At 31.9% G+C, this 21,910-nt stretch overlaps 2 protein-coding genes across 2 annotated transcripts in view; one reads left to right on the top strand and one right to left on the bottom strand.

The window, feature by feature from the left end:
• The window catches only part of LOC143072380 (uncharacterized), a 230,978-nt gene that overhangs the window by 64,479 nt on the left and 144,589 nt on the right, over positions 1–21,910 (bottom strand). The gene's annotated exons all lie outside the window — the stretch shown is intronic.
• Positions 1,796–20,196, top strand: LOC143072372 (pentatricopeptide repeat-containing protein 2, mitochondrial-like). The gene is made up of 9 exons (XM_076247268.1): positions 1,796–1,870; positions 4,154–4,249; positions 5,365–5,494; positions 8,226–8,346; positions 9,923–10,105; positions 11,901–12,017; positions 16,428–16,508; positions 18,558–18,671; positions 19,573–20,196. Exons 1-9 carry the CDS (start codon positions 1,816–1,818, stop codon positions 19,792–19,794), a joined length of 1,119 nt encoding a protein of 372 aa, XP_076103383.1. The 5' UTR covers positions 1,796–1,815; the 3' UTR covers positions 19,795–20,196.

The following is a 21,910-nucleotide window of genomic DNA, read 5'->3' on the forward strand; positions in this document are numbered from 1 at the left end:
ATAATAATCAATAATTGGTAATAAATAAAATAAAGTTATACGGAAGACTAACCGGTGTTTTTATCGTAAGCTGTATAACTATCAATGATATTTTTTTTTAATTTATTTTCGAGTGAAACATTATTATCTTGTCTGAAACCTCTGATATATTTTACTTCGAAAACCATGTCAAACTACGCTCATTTTATCGCCTTTAGTCTTTGAAGAAAAGTATATGATTAAAATACAAATTTATAAAGTTAATATCCACAAATTAATGGTAACTAAATACATACCTAATAAACTGCTTCAAGATTAAATCAAGTCTTGAAATTGAAATACTCTCCATCTTTTAGAATAGTTGATTTTTTTTGTTCCACTATGAGCTTTCTCTTTACTTCTAAAGCGACAACTCTACTGGACGTCACCAAGGTACCTCAGCTGGGCAACGTCACAATGTTGCGACCGCAATGTCGTTGACATTAGGGTGTTGTTCGCCGTCTCTTGGACTTTTCTGATTTCTTCCATTAACATTTTCCACTGCGTATGCTCTGAATAAATGGTCCATGCATGCACACGAGTTTTCTCTGTACATTTTGATCCCGTTAAGCGAATATGTAATTATATCTGACAGATATGGATGAATGATGCACAAAATTTAACTAATTTAGCATATGTTTAATTGATAGCTATGATTTATCAGTTATCATAATATCTTTATTGCAAAATTACACCCATAAGGGTCAAGCAATACCATTATACATAATATAATGCTATGCAATGTAATACAACACAATATATAGAATAATTGAACATTCTTTAAGAGTTCAATTATAAATTGAAGAAAAAAACACAAGCATAAGCTTGTCTGATTAAACGGCCCGACTTCCTTGAGGTTCTAAAGACTGCTTAATGAAGACTTTATTATGACAAACAAGTTCAGGGATGAGGTTAAGAATGTGTTTTAGTTTATCAAATGCATCAAGATGTTTAAAATATGGTATATGGACGCAATGGTATGTTAATGTTACAATGCAAAAAGAAATGAAATTCGTCATCTAGGACTCCACATTTTTTACATAATCTTTGTGCTCTTAGAAAGTTTCTGTACCTTCCTAATTCAATGCCTAGAGAATGATCTCTAAGTCTAAATTTTGAGAGTAACTGTCACTGTAAAAAATTATTGCAATTTAAATATTCCCCAGACTGACAATTATTTTTTAATTTCCCATAAAGACAAATTTCGTGAAAGTGTGGATGAAGAATCCATATTTGAAAGTTTATATAAAGTAGTTTTTTTCATATTCCTCTGACCAGAGACATAAATAAATAAATAAATATAAATAATAATATAATTAAATAAATAAGCTTTATTTAGAGTCGGCATGGTATATAAAACATAGACAAACATAAGCTCTAATGAGCTTTTAACCGACATATAATATATGTCTCTGCTCTGACACACACTTTTTTATATTACATATTAACATTGTTTAAAAGGTACATTAATATTAGAAAAAAATCTGTGATTATTTTCATATAGACTAGAGCTTTAAAATTTTTATCTGCAACTGAATGAGTTCCGACAGAGACATACACATGTCTCTGAGTGCAAAAATGAAAAACTGAGTGGAAAGTTTTAAAAAGCAAATATAAAAATCAGAAAACATGCAGGTAATTACTGTAAAGGATTTTAGCACAGAAATAATTAGATGACAGAGTAAATACCATAACAAGATATGCGATGCCTCCAAATATAAAGGAGGTTTATACGAGATATTTTTATCGAGACGACTTTTCTTGTTTCTTTCCCCATACCATAAAGTTCCTTACATCATGCGGATAGTTCTAAAACTTTTCAAGACTTTCCATCATAATACCTTGATCCAAAGTATTGATACATAATTTGATGCATATAATATATACTATGAAAAGCTGTATTAGATATCAGTGATCTTTTAAGGATGCAGATTTAAAAAATACTTCTGTTAAGGACCAGTTAGACCTTTCCGGCTTTCGCCTTCGGCACCTGGTCAAATCGGCACCCGGTATAGTCAATTCGGCAACAAGTCAAATCGGGATCTGCTTAATTCGGTACCCAAGAGGTATATATGGATGATTCGTTCCAACTCCGATTCGTACCAACAAGTTCGTCCTAAGTTGCTTGGTCAGTTTGTTCCAACTTCCAACGTTTCTAACGTTTCAAAACGGTATTAAACAATATGATCCTTTCAATAGGCATTATTATATTAATTTCAAATGCTGTACTTGCATAAAATTTATATAAAAACTTATGTAATGTTTATTGGTCATTAAGGTTACAGTTGAGTAGAATCTTAGTGTAGAAATGCATGGTTTATGCTAGAGAAAGTGTTAGGCAGATTTAGACGTATGGCGGGATAATTAGTGGCCGGGTCGAAAGTTATAAGGGTGATCGTAAGGGACTCTCTATGCTCTGTAAGGGTACACCCTTGTCAAGTAAATAGTGGTAACGACCACGGGTATATAAGAGAGTGAGAAACGGCACTCGAGGCTGTCGGTTGGCTGACGATGAGCCGTCATAAGTCAACAGAGCATACGTCGGTAATATTAAGTGCTGGAAAAGCTTTAATATTTAGAGGACACTTTGTACTGGATACAAAGTAAATGTACAAGTTGATAGCATTGACAAGGCAGACTGTCCCACTCGGAGGACAACTTGTACCAGCCCTCACTGTCTGGTAGTGACAGACTGTCCCACTCGGAGGACAAGTTGTACAATCCGCATTGTCTGGAAGTGACAGACTGTCCCATTCGGAGGACAGGCTGTACCAGCACACACTGTCTGATACAGACAGACTGTACCAGCCATACTGTCTTTTGGTGACACAGCATCCCATCTTGAGGACAGACTGTTTTATTGTATTATATTTGTATATATATAATTGTCCGTTGTTACCTTATATTGGCAAAGAGTCAGTATATATATTTTAGTTCATTGTGCATAATATATAGATAGTTGCAGTTTTTAGTTTTACCGTATTGTTTGTGGACAACTTGGATCCAAGTATTTACTGGAACGGACATTTGAGATATAAACGCCTGGTTACACGTTACACTTATCTAAAAAAATTCTATGGTTTATTAATTGGGAAGAAAGAGATATTGGGCATGATAGATATTGATAATTATTTTAAAATTATTAAGGTTAGTATTTAATGACATTTCAATAGTTTAAATATGAATAAAGTACTGACTTAACCCATACCTGTTAAAATCCAACCATAAATGCCTTCAAAGTTATTATTAAAAAAATGATCTACTATATCATGAAATCAGGGACTTTCTACATGTTCAACTTCTATACTAACAGGACTGGTCACTTATAACGATGTCTATACAAATTATCAGACTGATCTCTGTTGAGCTGATGTCACATGACTTTATAGCAAATCATTTCACATTCACAACGTTTTCTTCATAACTATATGTTCAAGTTTAACAAAAAATCGTTTTTATGAAATTTTATACATTTTGTCATTGCAAAAAGTTGTTTTTCAAAAGATTTCTCAGATCATTTTTTATAAATATTAATCTCTGAACTTTGAGGTATTTGTTCATTGAATTTTAAGTAGCTGCCATCTTGTTTGATATGTAAACCATTTTACACAACTGGGATGTTCTTCAAAACGATACGTCTAAGTTTAATAATTCATCATCCTTTCAAAATCTTATATTTTTTTGTCATTGTAAATGGCTATTATTCAGATTTTATATTAACAACTAATAATAATTATATAACAACAATGTACTGTGAAATACAGAAATAACTACTAGCATCGTATATCAGAGATATGAAACTAAGTTTATTGTTGGGTGGTCTTGGTGGTAGCTTTAAATTAGGTGTAATACCACCATAGATTTTCCCCTATTTAAGGAATCACTGAAGCCTGACTGGAGCGGGCCCCCTCTTAGGCAGTCAGTGGGCCCCCACTCATGAAAATTTCTAGATCCGCCAGTGAATCTAATAAAAAAAATGCTTTCACCAAAAGAATAAATAGTGATCTATTTGAAGGACGCCCTTCTTCAGCTTTTATTGACAGTTATACCAAAACATCTAGTATTAATTATAACCTCTTGTTCTGTAAATGTAATCGAAATCAAATGTATTTAAATCTATTTTTATTCTTTGCAGATAGAAGATATTTACTAGGTGATGGAGCATTAAGAATTCAAAGCTATTTAAACCATTGTCAGGATTATCAGAGCAACTATGATGATGCCAGAAGAGGTACATCAGAAATTACAGATATATATATATATATAATACGAACCAAGAGAACTTGCACAATACAATTTAGAGAACTTACACAAGACAATTTTGAAGCAACAGGATAGGAGTACATGGCTATATGCATGCACATATAGGAGTACATGGCTACATGCATGTGCATATAGGAGTACATAGCTACATGCATGCACATATAGGAGGAGTACATGAATTACATGGCTACATGCATGCACATAAAGAAGTACATAGCTACATGCATGCACATATAGGAGTACATGGCTACATGCATGCACATTAGGAGTACATGGCTACATGCATGCACATATAGGAGTATATGGCTACATGTATGCACATATAGAAGTATATGGCTACATGCATGCACATATATAGGAGTACATAGCTACATGCATGCACATATAAGAGTACATGGAGTACATGGCTAGATGCATGCACATATAGGAGTACATGGCTACATGCGTGCACATATAATAGGAGTACATAGCTACATACATGCACATATAGGAGTACATAAATTATAAAAGATGTGGTATGAGTGCCAATGAGACAACTCTATGGCTACATGCACATATAGAAGGAATCATAATATAGCTTTATTCACACAGACACATTGTGAAACAATCATTAATAAATCAGTGTATCATCTACGAGAAGAGATATTAACAGCCAAGCTACTGCAAGTTAAAAATAATTTGCGGTTTTCAAAAAACAGGAAATCAATAGCTACAATTAGCTTTTCTTAATGTTAAAGTGGATAAATTTTCTCATATATCAGCCATAATATACTGAACACTAGACTTTAGGAAAATTACTCAAACTTTAAGTATATCAATCAAAACCTATCTATTGGAGGAATTGTAAAATTGAGCCTTCTGAAGCACATGAGCAGTAATAAATTGTTTACAGCAGAGGCAGATTTAAGGGGGCCCCTTTTTCTGGGAAAAATTTGGTTGATTACATAGGGAATCCCTAAAGTATTTATAAGCGAGCCCCATTTTAGGAAGCCAGGGGGCCCCCTCTTCTGGATTCGCCACTGTACAGTACATATTGACTATTTTACAGGACTAGGATTAATAAGAATATATTATTTTTTATAGAGACTTTTAGTGCTGAAATGAAAGATAAAATATCAACAGGAGATGTTATTTTAGGAGACGAACTGAAAACAATGATCCATCTTGTAAAGACAGATGAAGATGTAGATATGTGTATAAAAATCGCTAAACAGTAAGTGATGATAGTATGGTCACTATAGCTTACATTTAAGCATTTTAGATATATTAGAATAAGATACAGGTACGATAGCTTTCCTTTGCCCTCAAAATTGACAACAGTTAATCATCAATGATGGTTGAAAATTTTCAGCTAAACTCTATAAAATATAAAAACTGTTAGCTTCAGATTAATGTACCAACACAGCATCCAAAAATTCTCAAATGCTACAGGATGAAATGGCGATTTTCTGATCTCAAATGATTAACAATTAATATTTTTGTCAGGCAAATGAATGGCCAATCAAAAGGTTGATAATATATTCTAAAGGATAGCATACATTTAGGAAATAAATTTCACTAGAAATAGTTCTATGTAAAACAAGACCAATATGGGGTCTGGATCTGCATTTCTATGTACAATTAAATGAAATTTCAAACTATCTGCAGACAGGAAGAAGCTTAAAATTGCATTCAAGCTTCACCTCAACATTATCAAACGGAAGATTAAATATAAAAAAAGGGTTGAGTGGTTAGTAAACCTACTTTTGCTGTTGCAAATGCAGGTAATATTGTAGGAGATGTGGTATGATGCCCAATGGTACAACTATTCACCACTGACCAGTGTCCAAATGACATGGACTAAGCAAATAAAGGTCACCGTAGTGCCTTTAAAAAATAACTTTCTGTATTTACTATGCAAAATAAAATGGTTCTGACAAGTTTATTTAATTTTGATAAATCATACATTGATTTACTTTGTCTTTGATTTTGTTGAGCCTGCGACTTTGTCGCAGAATGCTCAACAATGGGATAGTGATCTGGTGGCGGCAAGGGAGGCGACGACGCTAACTTAACTTCTCAAAAACTTTATATTTTAGAAGGTGGAAGACCTGGATGCTCCATACTTTGTATATAGATGCTTATGTTACGAAGTTTTCATCTGTCACATGTTCATTGTCCTTGACCTCATTTTCATGGTTCAGTGACAACTTGAAAAAAACAAGATTTTTGAAATTTCAATTTCTCACTCATAATAATTTATAGGATAACGATATGTGGTATGTGCTTCCCTTGCAAGTTCCTCATGCCCATCGTACAGTTTTCATTTGACCTTGACCTCAATTCATTGATTCATTGATCAGTGAACAATGTTAAGTTTTGGTGGCCAAGCAATAGGTCTACTATTCTTGGTGTATGAAAGATTTTTAGGCAGGTGTCATCTGACCTTGCACTCATTTTCATAGTTCATTGGTAATAGTAAAGTATTTGTGTTTTGGTCCGTGTTTCTTGTACTGTGTGCAATAAGGCTACTATTAATGGTGTATTGAATGATTGTAAAATTTACATGTCCAACTGGCAGGTGTCATCTGACCTTGACCTTTAATGGTCCATTGATCAAAGTTAATTTTCATGGTTGAGTTTGTTTCTTAGATACTATAAGCAACAGATCAAGTATATTTAATGCATAGATTGATTGTAAGGTGTACATGTCTGCCTGACATGGTTCATCTGACCTTTACCTCATTTTCTTGGATCAATGTTTACGGTAATTTCTTTGTTAAATCTGTTTCTTAGAAACTATAAGCAACAGGTCAACTATATTTAAATAGTGTATTGAATGATTGTAAGGTGTACTTGTATTTCTTGTTTGGTTAATCTGACCTGGACCTCACTGTTTGGATCATGTTATAGCGAACCAAATGAAAGTTTACAACAGAGTCTTCTGCTCTTGACCAAGGTATTTAAACTTTTGCAAGTTTACCTGTACCATTGAATCAATACAATAGATATTGTTCTCTGTGTAGTTTATTCACTTGGACATTTAAATTTCTTTTAGGAGAAATCTATCACTCATTGATTAATTTGCCTGACCAAAAAAATATCTTCTTTGTTGTTTGAAATACATGTATAAAATCACATAAACTGCATGTGATACAGTATTTATTCAATATCAATAATATATTTTCAATCAGTTCAATATCAGCACTGATTTAACTATAAAAAGTTTATTTCTGATTTTTTTTTACTACTGCATGCATTTATGTTTCAAAGAATTTGCATGTTTTTTTGTGGTTGTTCAGTTATAAAGAATACATTTATGAAACCCTTTATATAAGCATTATCATTTCAAGTTTTTATTTGTGAACAGGCTAAAAAAAAAAAGCAAATTTTAATGGGTAAAATGCTGAAATTTGATCAGAAATCAACTTTTAATTTTTAAATCAGTGTTTATATCAAACAAATTGAAAATGTGTTATTGAATAAATACAACATCACATCAGGAACATATATATTATCACTGTTCCCAGATCACATGAAGTTTTATAATCACTTATTTGTACATGTATTTCCATCATTGGCAGTTCAATTTTTTGTTCAGGTAAATTAATCAGTGAGTGATAGATTTCTCTTGCAAGAAATTTAAAGGTCCCATTGAATAAACTAAACAGAGAACAATAGCTATTGTATTTGTTAGATGGGACAATAGAACTTACAAAAGTTTAAATGGACAGGTAACTTGCAGGTGAATCTGTGGAAAACTATGATAGGGTTCGCAATAAGTTATGTGATAGTTGTAGTAAAGCTTTATATTTTGGACTATCAACACAATATCAATGGTGTAAAGAAAGGAAGACATTTTAACATGTGCACTCTTGTTCCTACAATCTTGATAGTTAAAAGATGCTATTTTAAAGTTGAAGAGACATTACATGTATTTGATTGGTGCTTGCATTTTTTTTCAGGTACCAGAAAGTAAAATATCAGCTTCAACAGCGATATGATTTTTTCTTTGGTCCTGTGTTTATGAGGATGTTACATCATTATAAGAAAGCAGATGTTGCATTTAAGTTGATGGAAGATAGGGTAACTATACAGGAAGTTTTACAGCCGATTGCATTGAGTGTGTAGGCAAAGCAACTATCTTTGGTTAGCTTGCTTGCTAGCTGAACTGTGAAGTCATACTAGGTAAGGTATACTACCCTCCTTTCGAAGTAGCCTAGTCCTACAGACAGATAGATTGGTTATATGTCCAGACCAGTCTATTCTTAATAGACATGATAGAGGGTAGATTACCTAACCTAGTAATGACTTCATGGTTCAGCTAGCAAACCAGCTAACCAAAGATATTACATACATTTGCCTACACACTCAAATCAATCAGCTATAATTATATTCCATAAATAATTTAGAAATTTTCTGAATTAAACTTAAAGGGACATATGAGAATTATTATGGGGTTATCAATAAAGTTGCTGATGCAAATGACGGTGATTGCCAGTGCTGACATTCTGTCAGGTTGGAAAAAGAGATTGATTAATCCTCCTACTCTTAGGTTGTATGGGCCCTGGCTGCAGTATTGAGGACTTGTATAGAAAAGAAAGATAACAAAGAGGGAACATGTGAAATAATAGTAAGCAGAAGTTCAAGGCACCACCTGGTATACAGTTAGGATGAACTCTATATCATTATTCCCAGAAACCTTACAAACAATATTTACATAGATTATTCCCAGAAACCTTACAAACAATATTTACATACAGATAACAATGATAGTAAGTGTAAACTTAATTAGATGTCTTTGTATACAAGTTGGCTAAAAAGAAAACACAGATTAGGAAAAACCAGACAGGCTCAAATTCAATGAAAAAAATAAGGTTGGTAATCAGTGAAAAGGAATGAAAATAAAGGCAAAATGTTTTAAAATGTAGGAAAGCCAATGAGTATATTTGCAGAATGAAAAATATAAAATGTTTTTATAGAAGCAAGGATATATTGAGATCAAACATTTTATCTTCAATTCTAATATGACGTTCTTCGATCACTTTGAGTACACACCTGTGGTAAATTATGAATATATTGTAAGGGCTGTTCCGATCAAACTCCCAGGTCACATGCTTTTTTATGAATGAGTTACCTGACATCACTGTATGATGACATTAAAATATTATAAACCTTTTATGGGAAAATGCAAGATTGTGAAACGGAAAATCTTCACAAAACGGAATGGTAAACAAACAATGATAAAATGTGTTATTAGCCATTTTTTTTTACATATGAATAAAATTTTCATTTAAATTCATCTAATCCTATCTAAATACTTTATTGTAAATAGTTTAAGCATGTCACTTGTTCAGTTTGTTCCATCTTTTTACATCAATGTAATAGTGTGTTTATTCACGGGAACAGCAAGTTCACCTCAAACAATTTGATAAAAAAAAATAGTCGTATGTGTTTTATTACATGTATTAGAATAGAAATAATTCATGAAATCTTGAATTTATACTGATTTTACCACAGGTTGGCCCTTTATGTCGATATTTTACCCCTTTCTGTCACTCATGGTAATAATTCTGCATAAGAGGCCAACCGTTGTAAAATCAGAGTAAATTCAAGCCCCCATGAATTATTTCTTAATTGATCTTTTTTATTATCACTTCAGAAAGGAATGAGAAATCTGCTATTCCACCTGACTGCAATCGTGATCTATATGGATTTGTTGTATGAGGGAGAAAAGTATGAACAAGTTGTCAAATGTTATGAGGAACTTGATAGATCTCAGAAGTATAAGCACCTACCACTGAGAAATCACATGACTTTGGCAATGGCAGCTTTGTATAAAATGGTAATATTTATTTTTTAAAGTTTTGTAATAATCTATGTAATTCATTTTAATATCAAACTTTATTGCTAAGAGTATGATAGATATGCACTATATCAAATGGTAACTTTGCCATGATTTATAGCTTCAAGTTTTCCTGCTCTTTTTTTTTGTGTGACTAACATGGATTCAATAAGGGAATGCAATGCAGAAAAATTAGACAGCAACCTAACAGTAATGATATCCTTAGAGTTTTGGAATATGAATCACCTTTAAATTGTCACCAAAGTGTAGATTTATTTTTGTCTTCCCTGATGAAAGCGAGATATACATGATAATTTTCCAGCGTCCTCCTCTATGTCAATGATTTTATTAATCAGAACTCATGACTATTTATGTTTGAGGTTTTTTTTCACATTGTTATGCAATGCTATGAAAAGAAGGGAAAATTTTTAATTAAGCATTTGATTTTGATATTTATCAGTAATTTTTTTTAATTTTACTTTAAGTTGCATATTAATATGGATGTTTAGAAGAATATATTAAAGTATTTGAAAAGAAGCATGGGTGTATTCTGCTTGTAATTTCAAAAACAAACATTTGGGAACATAAACTAACATGAAAAGTTGTTTTTCTTTTATTTCTGGCTTACATATGTCTATAATCCACAGCACTGTCTAGTAATTTTGATTTTAGAGTAAGACTGCTGACATTATATAGCTGAATTCATTAGAAAAAATTTGTCTGAGACTAAAATGATATAAAGATCTATCTACTTAATATTTTAACCAAAATTATCAGATGACTCCTGGAAGAAGTTATTGACCCAAACAATGATTCTTTTAACTTATTTTCTCCGTTATTTGTCATTTCTGATATATGCATACTCTGCTTTTTTGCATAATTATACCCCCGCTTTCAAAAAAGGGGGGTATACTGTTTTACCTCTGTCTGTCCTTCCATCCATCAGTCCATCAGTCCGTCAGTCCGTCTGTCCTTGCATCCATCAGTCCATCAGTCCGTCTGTCCCATGAATATCTTCGTTGCATTCATCTCAGGAACTACTAACAAGGATTTCTGAAATTTAGTTTCAGGGTTTATATAGGTCAGTTATACCGTGTGATGTGTTTTCAGATTCATCACTCAACAACTTCCTGTTTACTGAACACTTGTATCATTTTACACATAATGGCCAGATTCAAAATTTTCGTCACATTTTTCTCAGGAACTACTTGACAAGGAACTCTGAAATTTAGTTTCAGGGTTTATATAAGTCAGTTATAATGTGTGATGTGTTTTCAGATTCATCACTCAACAACTTCCTGTTTACCGAACACTTGTATCCTTTTACATATAATGACCAGATTGAAAATTTTCGTCACATTTTTCTCAGGAACTACTTGACAAGGAACTCTGATATTTGGTTTAACCATGATGAGTTACTGATCAAGTTTCAGTTTTGTTCGGCTCCGCTACCTTTTGCCGAAATTACAGGCTTTGGACTTTGATAAATTGTTGGAAATCACAGTTATACAACTTTTTTTCTATACACCTCCAGATTTTGAGCTGATTTTTGATACATGTATGTGAGACTACCATCATGTTTGCATCCACATGTGTTATTGAAATTGCAGTTTTTCAACTTTTTGGGACGGGGCCATTCGTGTCGCTTTGACACATCTAGTTTTTATTATATTTGTGAAAACTGCCACTTTTACTCACTAAAAATGAAAAATCTAGAAAATGGTCAAGCATTTTTTTAAAGCATTGTCTTTAATTTTGTCAATGGGGTATGAATTTGCTTAAATATATTTTTCAGAACAGCCAAAAAGCATTAGAAAAAGCTACAGAGTTGATTCAAGCTACATATCACAACAGTGAGAGAATAACATCACCAAGGACAAGAGCATATGCTGCAGCTTTAGCCTTAAATCAGGTACATTAAAAATGGTACGTTATGTCTGAGTACACAGTTATTTTTAGTGTTGGATAATCGGTTGAAATTACCAACCGATTATCTATTTCAATCGGTTGACAGCAACCAACCGACTATCGGTTATAATCGCATCATAATACCTTGCCCTTTTTTTTTAAATGAAATCATGCATTTAGTCTCATTGTACATGTCTAATGTGTATATTCCATATCATTGCAGAGTTTATATATTCATATTTGATCTTTTGTTTCCTTTTCATATTCTGGCGTACTAAATTATAATCCTGGTACCTTTGATAATTATCTATTTAGCAGTTAAAACAATGAATTAATAAGAATCAAGATTCATATTGAACATATTTTATCTCATTATCAAAATTACCAACAGTGAGTCAGTGACACTAACATTTCTAAATTTCAATGGTGTAGCTCACAAAACAATTTCAATAACATAGCTGTATGAACATTTGAATGCTTCTAATTAAGAAAAGATATATAAAGTTTTTAATTTTAAGAAATTCAAAATTAACAGAAAAAAATAAAACAATGCATTTGCATTATAATATATACAGTAAACAAAGGGGATTAAGCCAATGTCTGTTAATTCGTGTTGAATGCTTTTTTTCACTTTTGTGATCATTATTTTCTGTCAATTGTGCCATTCGTGTGTCTGAACTTATAATTGCAAGAATGCGGAATTATTACATAGTTGAACCGTATCCGATTCGTGATTCTTATATTTATAAATGGCGGACAAATTTCGGAAAATTTACAAAAATAAACGATGTTTGGCAAGCAATTTGGAAAGGAATATGACGTAGTTGATGCTACAAATGGATAAAACATTAATAAAAGGCAATTTGCAACACGTTCTAATGAAGCAAAGAAATTATTTTGTCTAAAATCAGAATGATTTGTACGCTCTCAAGTAACAAGTACCGGTATTGAAAGAAAGTATTTCATACAAAGTTATTAATCTTAAATAACATTCCATCAATCTGCAAATATTTATAGTCAATGCTTTTGTTACGTTTTTAAAGAAGGAAATTGGTTATGTCTTTAATTATAGGATGTTTGACATTGTTATTGTCATCGATTGATATTTTTTGTTATTATTTGTTTGACTGCGCATATAAAACGCAAACCGTAAACGGACCGGAAGTTGATAAGCTAAAAGTCCGGAAACTTTAACGACAATCGATTGAACAAAATGCCAATCGATTATCGACATCGCCAGGCCCAACCAACTGATTTCCGACTTAATCCGATCATCGGAACAACACTAGTTATTTTGTAGTGCATTTCTTTTAGACAATAAATGAAAATAAAAAAAATCTTTTGACAGCTTTCAAAGTGCTAATTTTTAACCTTTTCCAGCTGGACCAAATCACTACTTTAATTTAAAATTTATGACCCAAATTATTTTGCAGTGTAATTTCATCCCCTTATTTGCTATTTGAGGCATAAAACATGAAGAAATACATGGAAGAGGTTTTAAAAAAAATTGGCAAGTAACACACTGTCTACCCTAGGGACTATATTCGTGGACAACAAAAATCAAAGGACAATAACTGTGTACTAGGACCATAATACTTCAGGGATATAACTCTGTAAAAGCAGCTGAATGTTTTAACCACTTTATATTAAGGAAACATTAAGCTCTTAAATGATCAATATAAGTGTTTGTCAAACTACTATATATATATCCAAAGAAAATTTTACGATAAAGTGTATGGTTCAAGTTTTAAATTTTTTTAAAAGCAAATTTTAAAGGGTCAAAGTAATTTTTTTTGTCAAAACTTAATAAAAATAAATATTCAAAAAATTAGTCAAGGTGTTTGGTAGTTGCAAAAAAAATTGGTGCCACCTTAATTACTGTGAAAGTACTTTTATTCATGGTTATACATTGTATAATCTATTTTTATGGTTTCAGCAAAAGTTAAATGTTTGTTGGTTTTTAAATTCATGGATTGAGTTTTGGGCAACAAATTTAGTGAATATCATGATATTAAACAGTGTTATGTATGAAACTAGATTATATTCAAATCAATATATGTGCAATATTTTAAAGTTGTTTTGTAATTGTTTCATGTTAGAAAATTCTTTATGCGTTGTGCATTTTTACGATTGTGAAAAAAGCTTTAAACAAAAAACTTACTTTCAATGCATTTTGAAATTTTTCTTATGATCTTTGCATGCTATATATTTCTTGCATATTTATCCCGTTTTACCAAAATCTTTATTTTGATTATAAGAAAAAAAACCCAAATATAATGAATGACAGAAACTGAGAGGAAAATGGAGATGGATCGAATGCATTAAATATGTCTAAATTCCGCCATGGCTTGTAATTCTTGGCCCATATGAATCAAGCTACTTTAGCTAGGATTTGTTCCAAATGAACAGATTTTTCTACATGTCCTTTGAAAAAATCTTGCTTTATGAAAATTAAGGAAAAATGTTGAGAAATATAATTTTTGTTTTCCATGCTCATTCGAAGAATTTATAACTGGACAAAAACATGTTAATTTTAAATGGGGGAATAAATCTTACTTAATGAAATTAGTAGGTTTGATAAGGCCCTAAAATGGCCCCCTAACTATGCATAAATCTAAAATAAGGATTTATTGACCAATTTTACAATGAATCATTGCTTATACAGTGATTAGATAAGAAATAAGACTATTTGTTGAAAATTTACATTCAATCGTATTATTCATGACATCACAAATGGTACTTGTTTTGATTTTCCAAAAATAATCAATGTAAATGGCTAAATTTCCATTGATTATTGGACAAGAAACATAGAGCGCATGCGTCTTCAAAAAAAGTCTTTGAAAATAACGTTTGTAATGACTTTTTACATGTCTAATTGGAATATGTAGTTTTATCGACGCCTGACTCTATGTTTCCTGGTCCTAAATTTGGCTGAAATCTGTCTGGTCTATTAAGATTTCGACCAAAATCCCTTATTTTGATCTAATTGGAATGTAAAAATGAACACTTTAGAAAATTTTGACAGAAATAGTCAATATAACTTTCTCACATGTCTTCAAGTCAACTTTTAAGACATTTTTTATCTTGTATTAACATTGAACTTTTATGGCCCTTATCAAACTTACTCCTTTGGAATTATATCATATTTTTTCACAAATAGGCTTTTACAATTAAGATGAAAGCTTTATAAAATAATAAAATTAAAGAATTTCACTCGTTCAAGAAATGCATTACTGTACAAGATTGAGTTTAAATGGCGAAAATATATATTTGTGTAAATACAATTTGCATATATAAGCTAGCTATCTATTAATAACGTTCCTATCTGGAGTTTTAAGAAAATTGTGGGAAAAAAAATTAAATACTATGCGAAAACAGTCTCACGTGCGAAGCAAATATATATATATATCACAAAAATAGTGATTCTTTTTGTAAATTTAAAACTTTGAACACAAAAAAATTCTATTGAAATTGGTAGATGGCAAAATAATCAGGGAGAACATTTTATTAATACTTTAGTACTTTAGTAATTCTGGTGATATTGAGGACGAGTTTCATTATGTTTTATAATGTTCAACAATAGGCAAAAGTAGACAATTGTTGTTTGAATTTTGTTTTTATGCGTCTGGCGTACTAAAATATAATCCTGGTACCTTTGATAACTATTTATACCACTGGGAGGATGCCACTGCTGGTGGATGTTTCGTCCCCGAGGGTATCACCAGCCAAGTAGAAGTGTTGACATGAATATCAATAATGTGGTCATTTTTTATAAATTTCCTGTTTACAAAACTTTTAATTTTTCGAAAAACTAAGGATTTTCTTATCTCAGGCATAGATTACCATAGCTGTATTTGGCACAACTTATTGGAATTTTGGACCCTCAATGCTCTTTAACTTTGTACTTGTTTGGCTTTATAAATATTTTGATATGAGCGTCAAACTGATTAGTCTTATGTAGACGAAGCGCACGTCTGGCCTACTAAAATATAATCCTTGTACCTTTGATTACTATTTTCTCCCAAATGACACCACATTTTGTAATGTAACTGAATTGAATATGATCATAGGTTGTGCATAACAAAGCCTACAGTGTGTGCTGATTAGAACTTAAGTTACTTCTCAAATAATGAATTAATTTTATAAAAACAAAAAATATAAGATAAAAAAATAAATTATCTAAAGAAAGCATACCCTTAACACTCACTAAAACATCTATTACAGTCCTGGGTGCACTTTAGTGGCCTGAGTGTACACAAAGGTTACTGAGTGTTTTTAAGACATACCGGGCGCTATAAGGTGTAAAAAATTTCATTAATCTCTAATAAATGAGAAAAACATTTTTGAGACTTCTTTGAAGCCAATTTAAAAGCCATGTTACAAAACTAATATGAAATAATTTTGATTCTTTCAGAATAATCCAGATTTAGCATTAGAAATACTAAAGCTGTCAGTTGAAAGTGAATTTGTCCAGAGTTTGAATACAGCATTAAAAGTAAGTACGGGTATATGATATTAGCGCGGAAAATGCACTTCTAGAAGTAATTATTCAAAATAAAAGCAGGGTTGAACATAATTAAGGCTTTTGTTTTTGCTTTTGAATTGTTTTGTTTTGTCAGACTTGGACTTCAAAAACTTTTTTATGTGATATGAATGGTAGTCATTTGGGAAGGCCATCATAATATTGACTAAAATACTTTTTTACGCCACCATCTAGCTATAGGAGCAATTGTTTTTAATTCATGTTTTTTTGTTCGTCAGTTCCTCTGTCCTTCTGTTCATCAGTCCATTTGTCCGCCTGTCCAGCTTTCAGGTTTAAATTTATTCAAGGTAGTTTTTAATGAAATTTGAAGTCCAATCAACTTGAAATTTAGTACACAAGTTTCCTCTGATTTGATCTTTCTAATTTTGAATGCCAAATTAGAGTTTTAACTCCTATTTCACAGTCCACTGAACATCGAAAATTATAGTGTGAGTGGGACATCTGTGAACTATACATGCTTTAGACACATTCTTGTTCATACATATATTACAAATTTAGATACAAAATAAAAAAGGTGTTATCAGAAACCAGGCTGTTGTTTTTGATATTAAATTGTTCTGTTTTGTCAGTCATGGACTTTTATAACTTTCATTGCAGGGGCGGATCCAGTTCCTAACCCAGGACAAAGGGGGGGTTCCAACTACATGTCCCCATTCAAATGCATTGATCGTCAAAAAAATAAGGGGGGGGGGGTCCAACCCCCGGAACCTCCTGGATCCGCCACTGTTTTTTTATATGAAATATGGTCATTTTGGAAGGCCACCATAATGTTTACTAAAATACCTTTTTCAGATTAAAGATTTAGATGCATATTATATTTTTTGAAGCTGTAATATTTTACACCTATACATAACAGGTAATCATTTCAAATATGATAAATCATTCAATAATAGTTAATTGCTCTTAAAACTTCAAAGATAAGGAGACAACTTCCTGGAACAGGGTCAAGTGTATGTCTGACTTCTCAATGATAGCTAACTGTACATTCAACAAAAACACTGTCAAAAGTCTACAAAACAAAGATTTTAAATTACAATGTGTTACAATCTTGTTAAAAAATAAAGTTTTGAAGACATCAAGTTATATTCTACTCCACAAATTGGATTCTTGCATGATTCTTTAGTATGGGTGCACACAAAGATTCGTGTTCTGTGTAAGTGTTATAATGCTGACATAACCAAACAATCTGCTTTTTGTTGAGCCTTTGACTCTTGTTGAAAAAGCGAGACATAGCGATCCTTCATTCCGTCGTCAGCATCCACAAATATTTACTCTGTGGTTAAAGTTTTTGAAATTTAAACAACTTTTTAAACTATCCTTGATTTCTACTTAACTTGGACAGAAGCTTGTTTATGATCATAAAATAGTATCCAGATATAGATTTTTTTTTAAATCTGTTTATCTGTATTATACTCATAAATGGAAGTTTTTCTGCCAGTTAACATTACATTCACTCTGGTTTAAGTTTTTAACATTTTAATAAATTAAATAAATTTCTTTACTTATCCTGGATATCCACCAAAATTGGACGAAAGCTTGTTTATGATCAAAAGATGGTATATCCAGAAGTAAATTTTGTTTAAAAAAAATCCTTTTTTTTATTTTCATATTATACTTATTAATGGACTTAGTTTTTCTGCTAGTTAACATTACATTAATATTCACTCTGTGGTTAAAGTTTTTATAATTTTGATAACTTTCTTAAACTGTCCTGGATTTCTACCAAACATGGACAGGAGCTTGTTTATAATCAAAAGCTAGTACTTATATCTAGAAGTAAATATTTAAAAAAAAAATCATGTTTCTCTGTATGTTACTTATATATGAACTTAGTCTTTCTTCCAGTTAACATTGCATACAGTTTGCAGTTAAAGTGCGTAAAACAACAATTAGATTCATAAAGTAGGCCAGACACTGTGTTCCATAGAACCCTTACAAATTTCTTTTTGTGCAGATATTTTCTTGAAACCTAAACAAATTATCACTCTATATTTTTTCCAGATAATTGCATTGTCCAGACTTGACCAAGTAGATGCTGCAATGGAATTGCTTGATAAATATCATGTCCAGACATCAATCAGCTATGACAAGCCATCAAAAATATTTCCAGATTGTGTAAGAATTAATGAATTTGTTATAAGAAATAAGAAGATGTGGTATAAGTGCCAATGAAACAACTCTCCATTAAAGTCACAATTTGTAAAAGTTAACCATTATAGGTCAAAGTATTGCCTTCAACACGAAGCCCCAAAAATTACTAGTGTAAAACCATTCAAACAGGAATACCAACGCCAATGGTCTAATCTATATAAAAAAATATGAAATGATAAAAACCACATCAACAACCCCTTAACATCAGGTTTCTGACTGTTGTCTGGTTGCACAAGATGCATATTAAGCTTATGGTATAGAGAATGTCAGTCAAGTGGGGAAAAGGGGATGTCTGTTTAGTATAATCAACAAGTCCAGCAGTGGTGAATCCAGAGCATTCAAACTTTTTTAGATGTTTGAAAATACATTGTAGATGGAGATCTGCACTCCACTTTATGGATCATTTTTTCTCTTAGTCAAAGGACCATGGCTCTGCACAAAATCATCAGACCAAAACTTGATCTGTATCTTGTCAGGATAAAACTTTATACCAATTTTCAAATCCTTATTTGAAAACATGTGACAAACAAAATTGCAGAAAACTGATTATTTGAGTGAGTTTTCTAAGTCAGAGGACCATCAGACAGGAACAAAATTCAAACTTGATCTGAAACTTGTCATGATAAAACAATACACCAAATATCAAATGAATATCTTCAAGCATGAAGAAAGAAAGTGTGGAAACTGATTTGCTGGGTTGATGGTGGACAGATAGACCAGCAGAAGGATGGAGTGTAAACATCGACTTCGTTGATGGGGGATTAAAAAAGAGTTGTATGAAACACAAATTCATTTAGCTTTATCAAAAATTCTGCTTTTTTGGGGGAAAATTCAAATGCTTCAAAAGTTTTTTCTTCCATTTCAGATAGAAGCTTTAAGTGAAATGGTTGACAGAAACAATGACTCACAAATAAAACAAACATTTACTGATACAAAAATGGACTTGGAAAAATCACAACTTATAAACGATGTTTCAATATTTGACAAACTTTGTGATACAATTCTCAATAGTCGACCAGATAATGAACATATACAAAAGTTACAAGATAAGCGAGGACGACTAGTTAGAGATCATCACAGATATTGAAATTTTCTTTTGTGCGGAACTGATGAGATGCCAAAAATATAGTCTAGAGAAATTGTTAATTGATACACTGTGCCATAAAAGTATTTTTATTGATGGACTACAATTGGAGCTTTATAATGGATTTCAATTGGAGCTTTATAGATGGACTACAATTGGAGCTTTATAGATAAACAATACCCATTCTGCCAAGGTGTCTGTACTTGAGATGTAGTCCTAACTTTTGTTTGTTAGATGTGTATGTTTGACCTAAATGTCTTGATATACTGAGTTATTTAAGAGTTGTGTAATGTTTTTAAGAGAAATATAGATATCAAAAGAGAAATTAATACAGGAACTTGTTTGTTATCATGGTTATGAATATGAATTATGGAGATTGCCTGATTAAAGATATATTTATACATATATGTAGTTGGATTGCAACCATGAATCTTTGAAGCCCCATATGACCCTCCATACATTTTAGAAACTGCCCCAGCTGAGCTATATTGACAACAAGGAGTTCAAACATGTAATGCATGGTATGAAGACTATTGTAAGATTTGTGTTTATGAAAATATGACAACTGACTACTGTAATGGCCTTTTTACAGTTCAAAATCGTAAAAACTTGAAAACCAACCAAGATCAGGTTGGGATGAGAGTCTTTTGATGGTCTCTATGTTACTTATATGGGCTGTAGTTATTAATTATTATCATAAATACATGTATTGGTGGTACAAGATATAATTTGGTCAAAAGAAATCTAGTCTGTAAAATCTTGGACACCGTTTTGTCAGAAAATGATAGAAACATACATTTAGGCAGACCTGTCTTGCCAATAATAATTCCCCAGCAAGGCATTTGAATCACATTTACTTCCAGTCAGTATGGATGGACTACTGTTAATATAATAATTGAATCAAATACAGTTTGATCAATGTTCCCCTCTCAAGTTTGTAATAAATTTCGAAAACTTATTCAGGAAATTACCATTTTTTAGTAGGGGTGGGTTCAAACCAAATATCAAATATTAGTTGCAGCATCAAGAGTCAACTAATTTGCATATGTTTTCAATATTAAGCTGTTTCAAATAAATTGAAAGTTAAATGTACCACATATAAAAACAGATCAATGTTGGTCATGGTGGTGTCACTTTTACCAATCTATAGTAATGGACCTTTACAAATGAGAAAATTGCTGAATATTTTGTTTCTGTTCTCTTATTTTAGTCTGCCTAACTAAATGCACAATACTGATTACAACAAAACACAAACCGTGTATGAATTTTGGTGGCCTCACTTTTACCGTTCTAGAGTTGTGCACATTTACAAATGGAAAAATGCTGTATTTTTCGTTTCATTCTTTAACTTAAGTTTGTGTCAACCAAATGATATGAAACTTCTGCATAATGCTTATCGCTAAAATACTCTGATCAAGTCCAAGTGTTGGAATAACTGTGTTAACTGTTTGTCATATGTCCATTGTCCTGGACCTCATTTCCATCAAGGATTTATACTATACAAATCCTTGTTTCTTTTCACAGTGTTCGAAAATAGTAGAAAAAATTGTCTCATGTTAATTTCTCACATACTAGAGCTAATAACCTTTAGATCTTAGGCATAAGCTCTAGCACAGGGTCAGCTAGCACTATTGCCTATCTAAATGTTATACACTTGATAATGCTCTAGCACAGGGTCAGCTAGCACACTTTCTGGTGTATTAAACATAATTAACACATGACATGGGTAAAATGTCTTTGTTGTTACTGTGCTATAATCTGAATAATGCACAGCTAAGGTGTGCATAAACTACCTCAGATATACTGCACAGTTCAAATCTATTTTTACCTTTAGCGGCGTTTCCTGGATTCTGAAAGGGGTGTGACATGTATTCTACAAAATAAAAAAATATCAACGATTGTAGCGAGACTAAAAACGTTTCGTTCTCCAATTCAAGGATGAACAGCCTATTCGACTCCCCCCCCCCCCCCCCAAAAAAAAAACAACAAACAAACAAACAAACAAAAAAATTCAAGGACGAATCCGCCATCTGACTTGAAGTTACAAAAAAGTTGATAAATGAAACACTTTGTACAAACATCGTAGTTTCAATAAGAACAAATGATGGATTGATTGTTG

This window comes from Mytilus galloprovincialis, chromosome 4 (assembly GCF_965363235.1).
Source record: "Mytilus galloprovincialis chromosome 4, xbMytGall1.hap1.1, whole genome shotgun sequence".
Classification (NCBI taxonomy): Eukaryota; Metazoa; Mollusca; class Bivalvia; order Mytilida; family Mytilidae; genus Mytilus; species Mytilus galloprovincialis.

Coding starts and splice junctions, on each gene's coding strand:
- LOC143072372 (XM_076247268.1), top strand. CDS start 1,816: ATGCGGATAGTTCTAAAACTTTTCAAGACTTTCCATCATAATACCTTG. Junction 10,106..11,900: donor TGGCAGCTTTGTATAAAATG/GTAATATTTATT, acceptor TATATTTTTCAG/AACAGCCAAAAAGCATTAGA. Junction 16,509..18,557: donor GTTTGAATACAGCATTAAAA/GTAAGTACGGGT, acceptor TATTTTTTCCAG/ATAATTGCATTGTCCAGACT.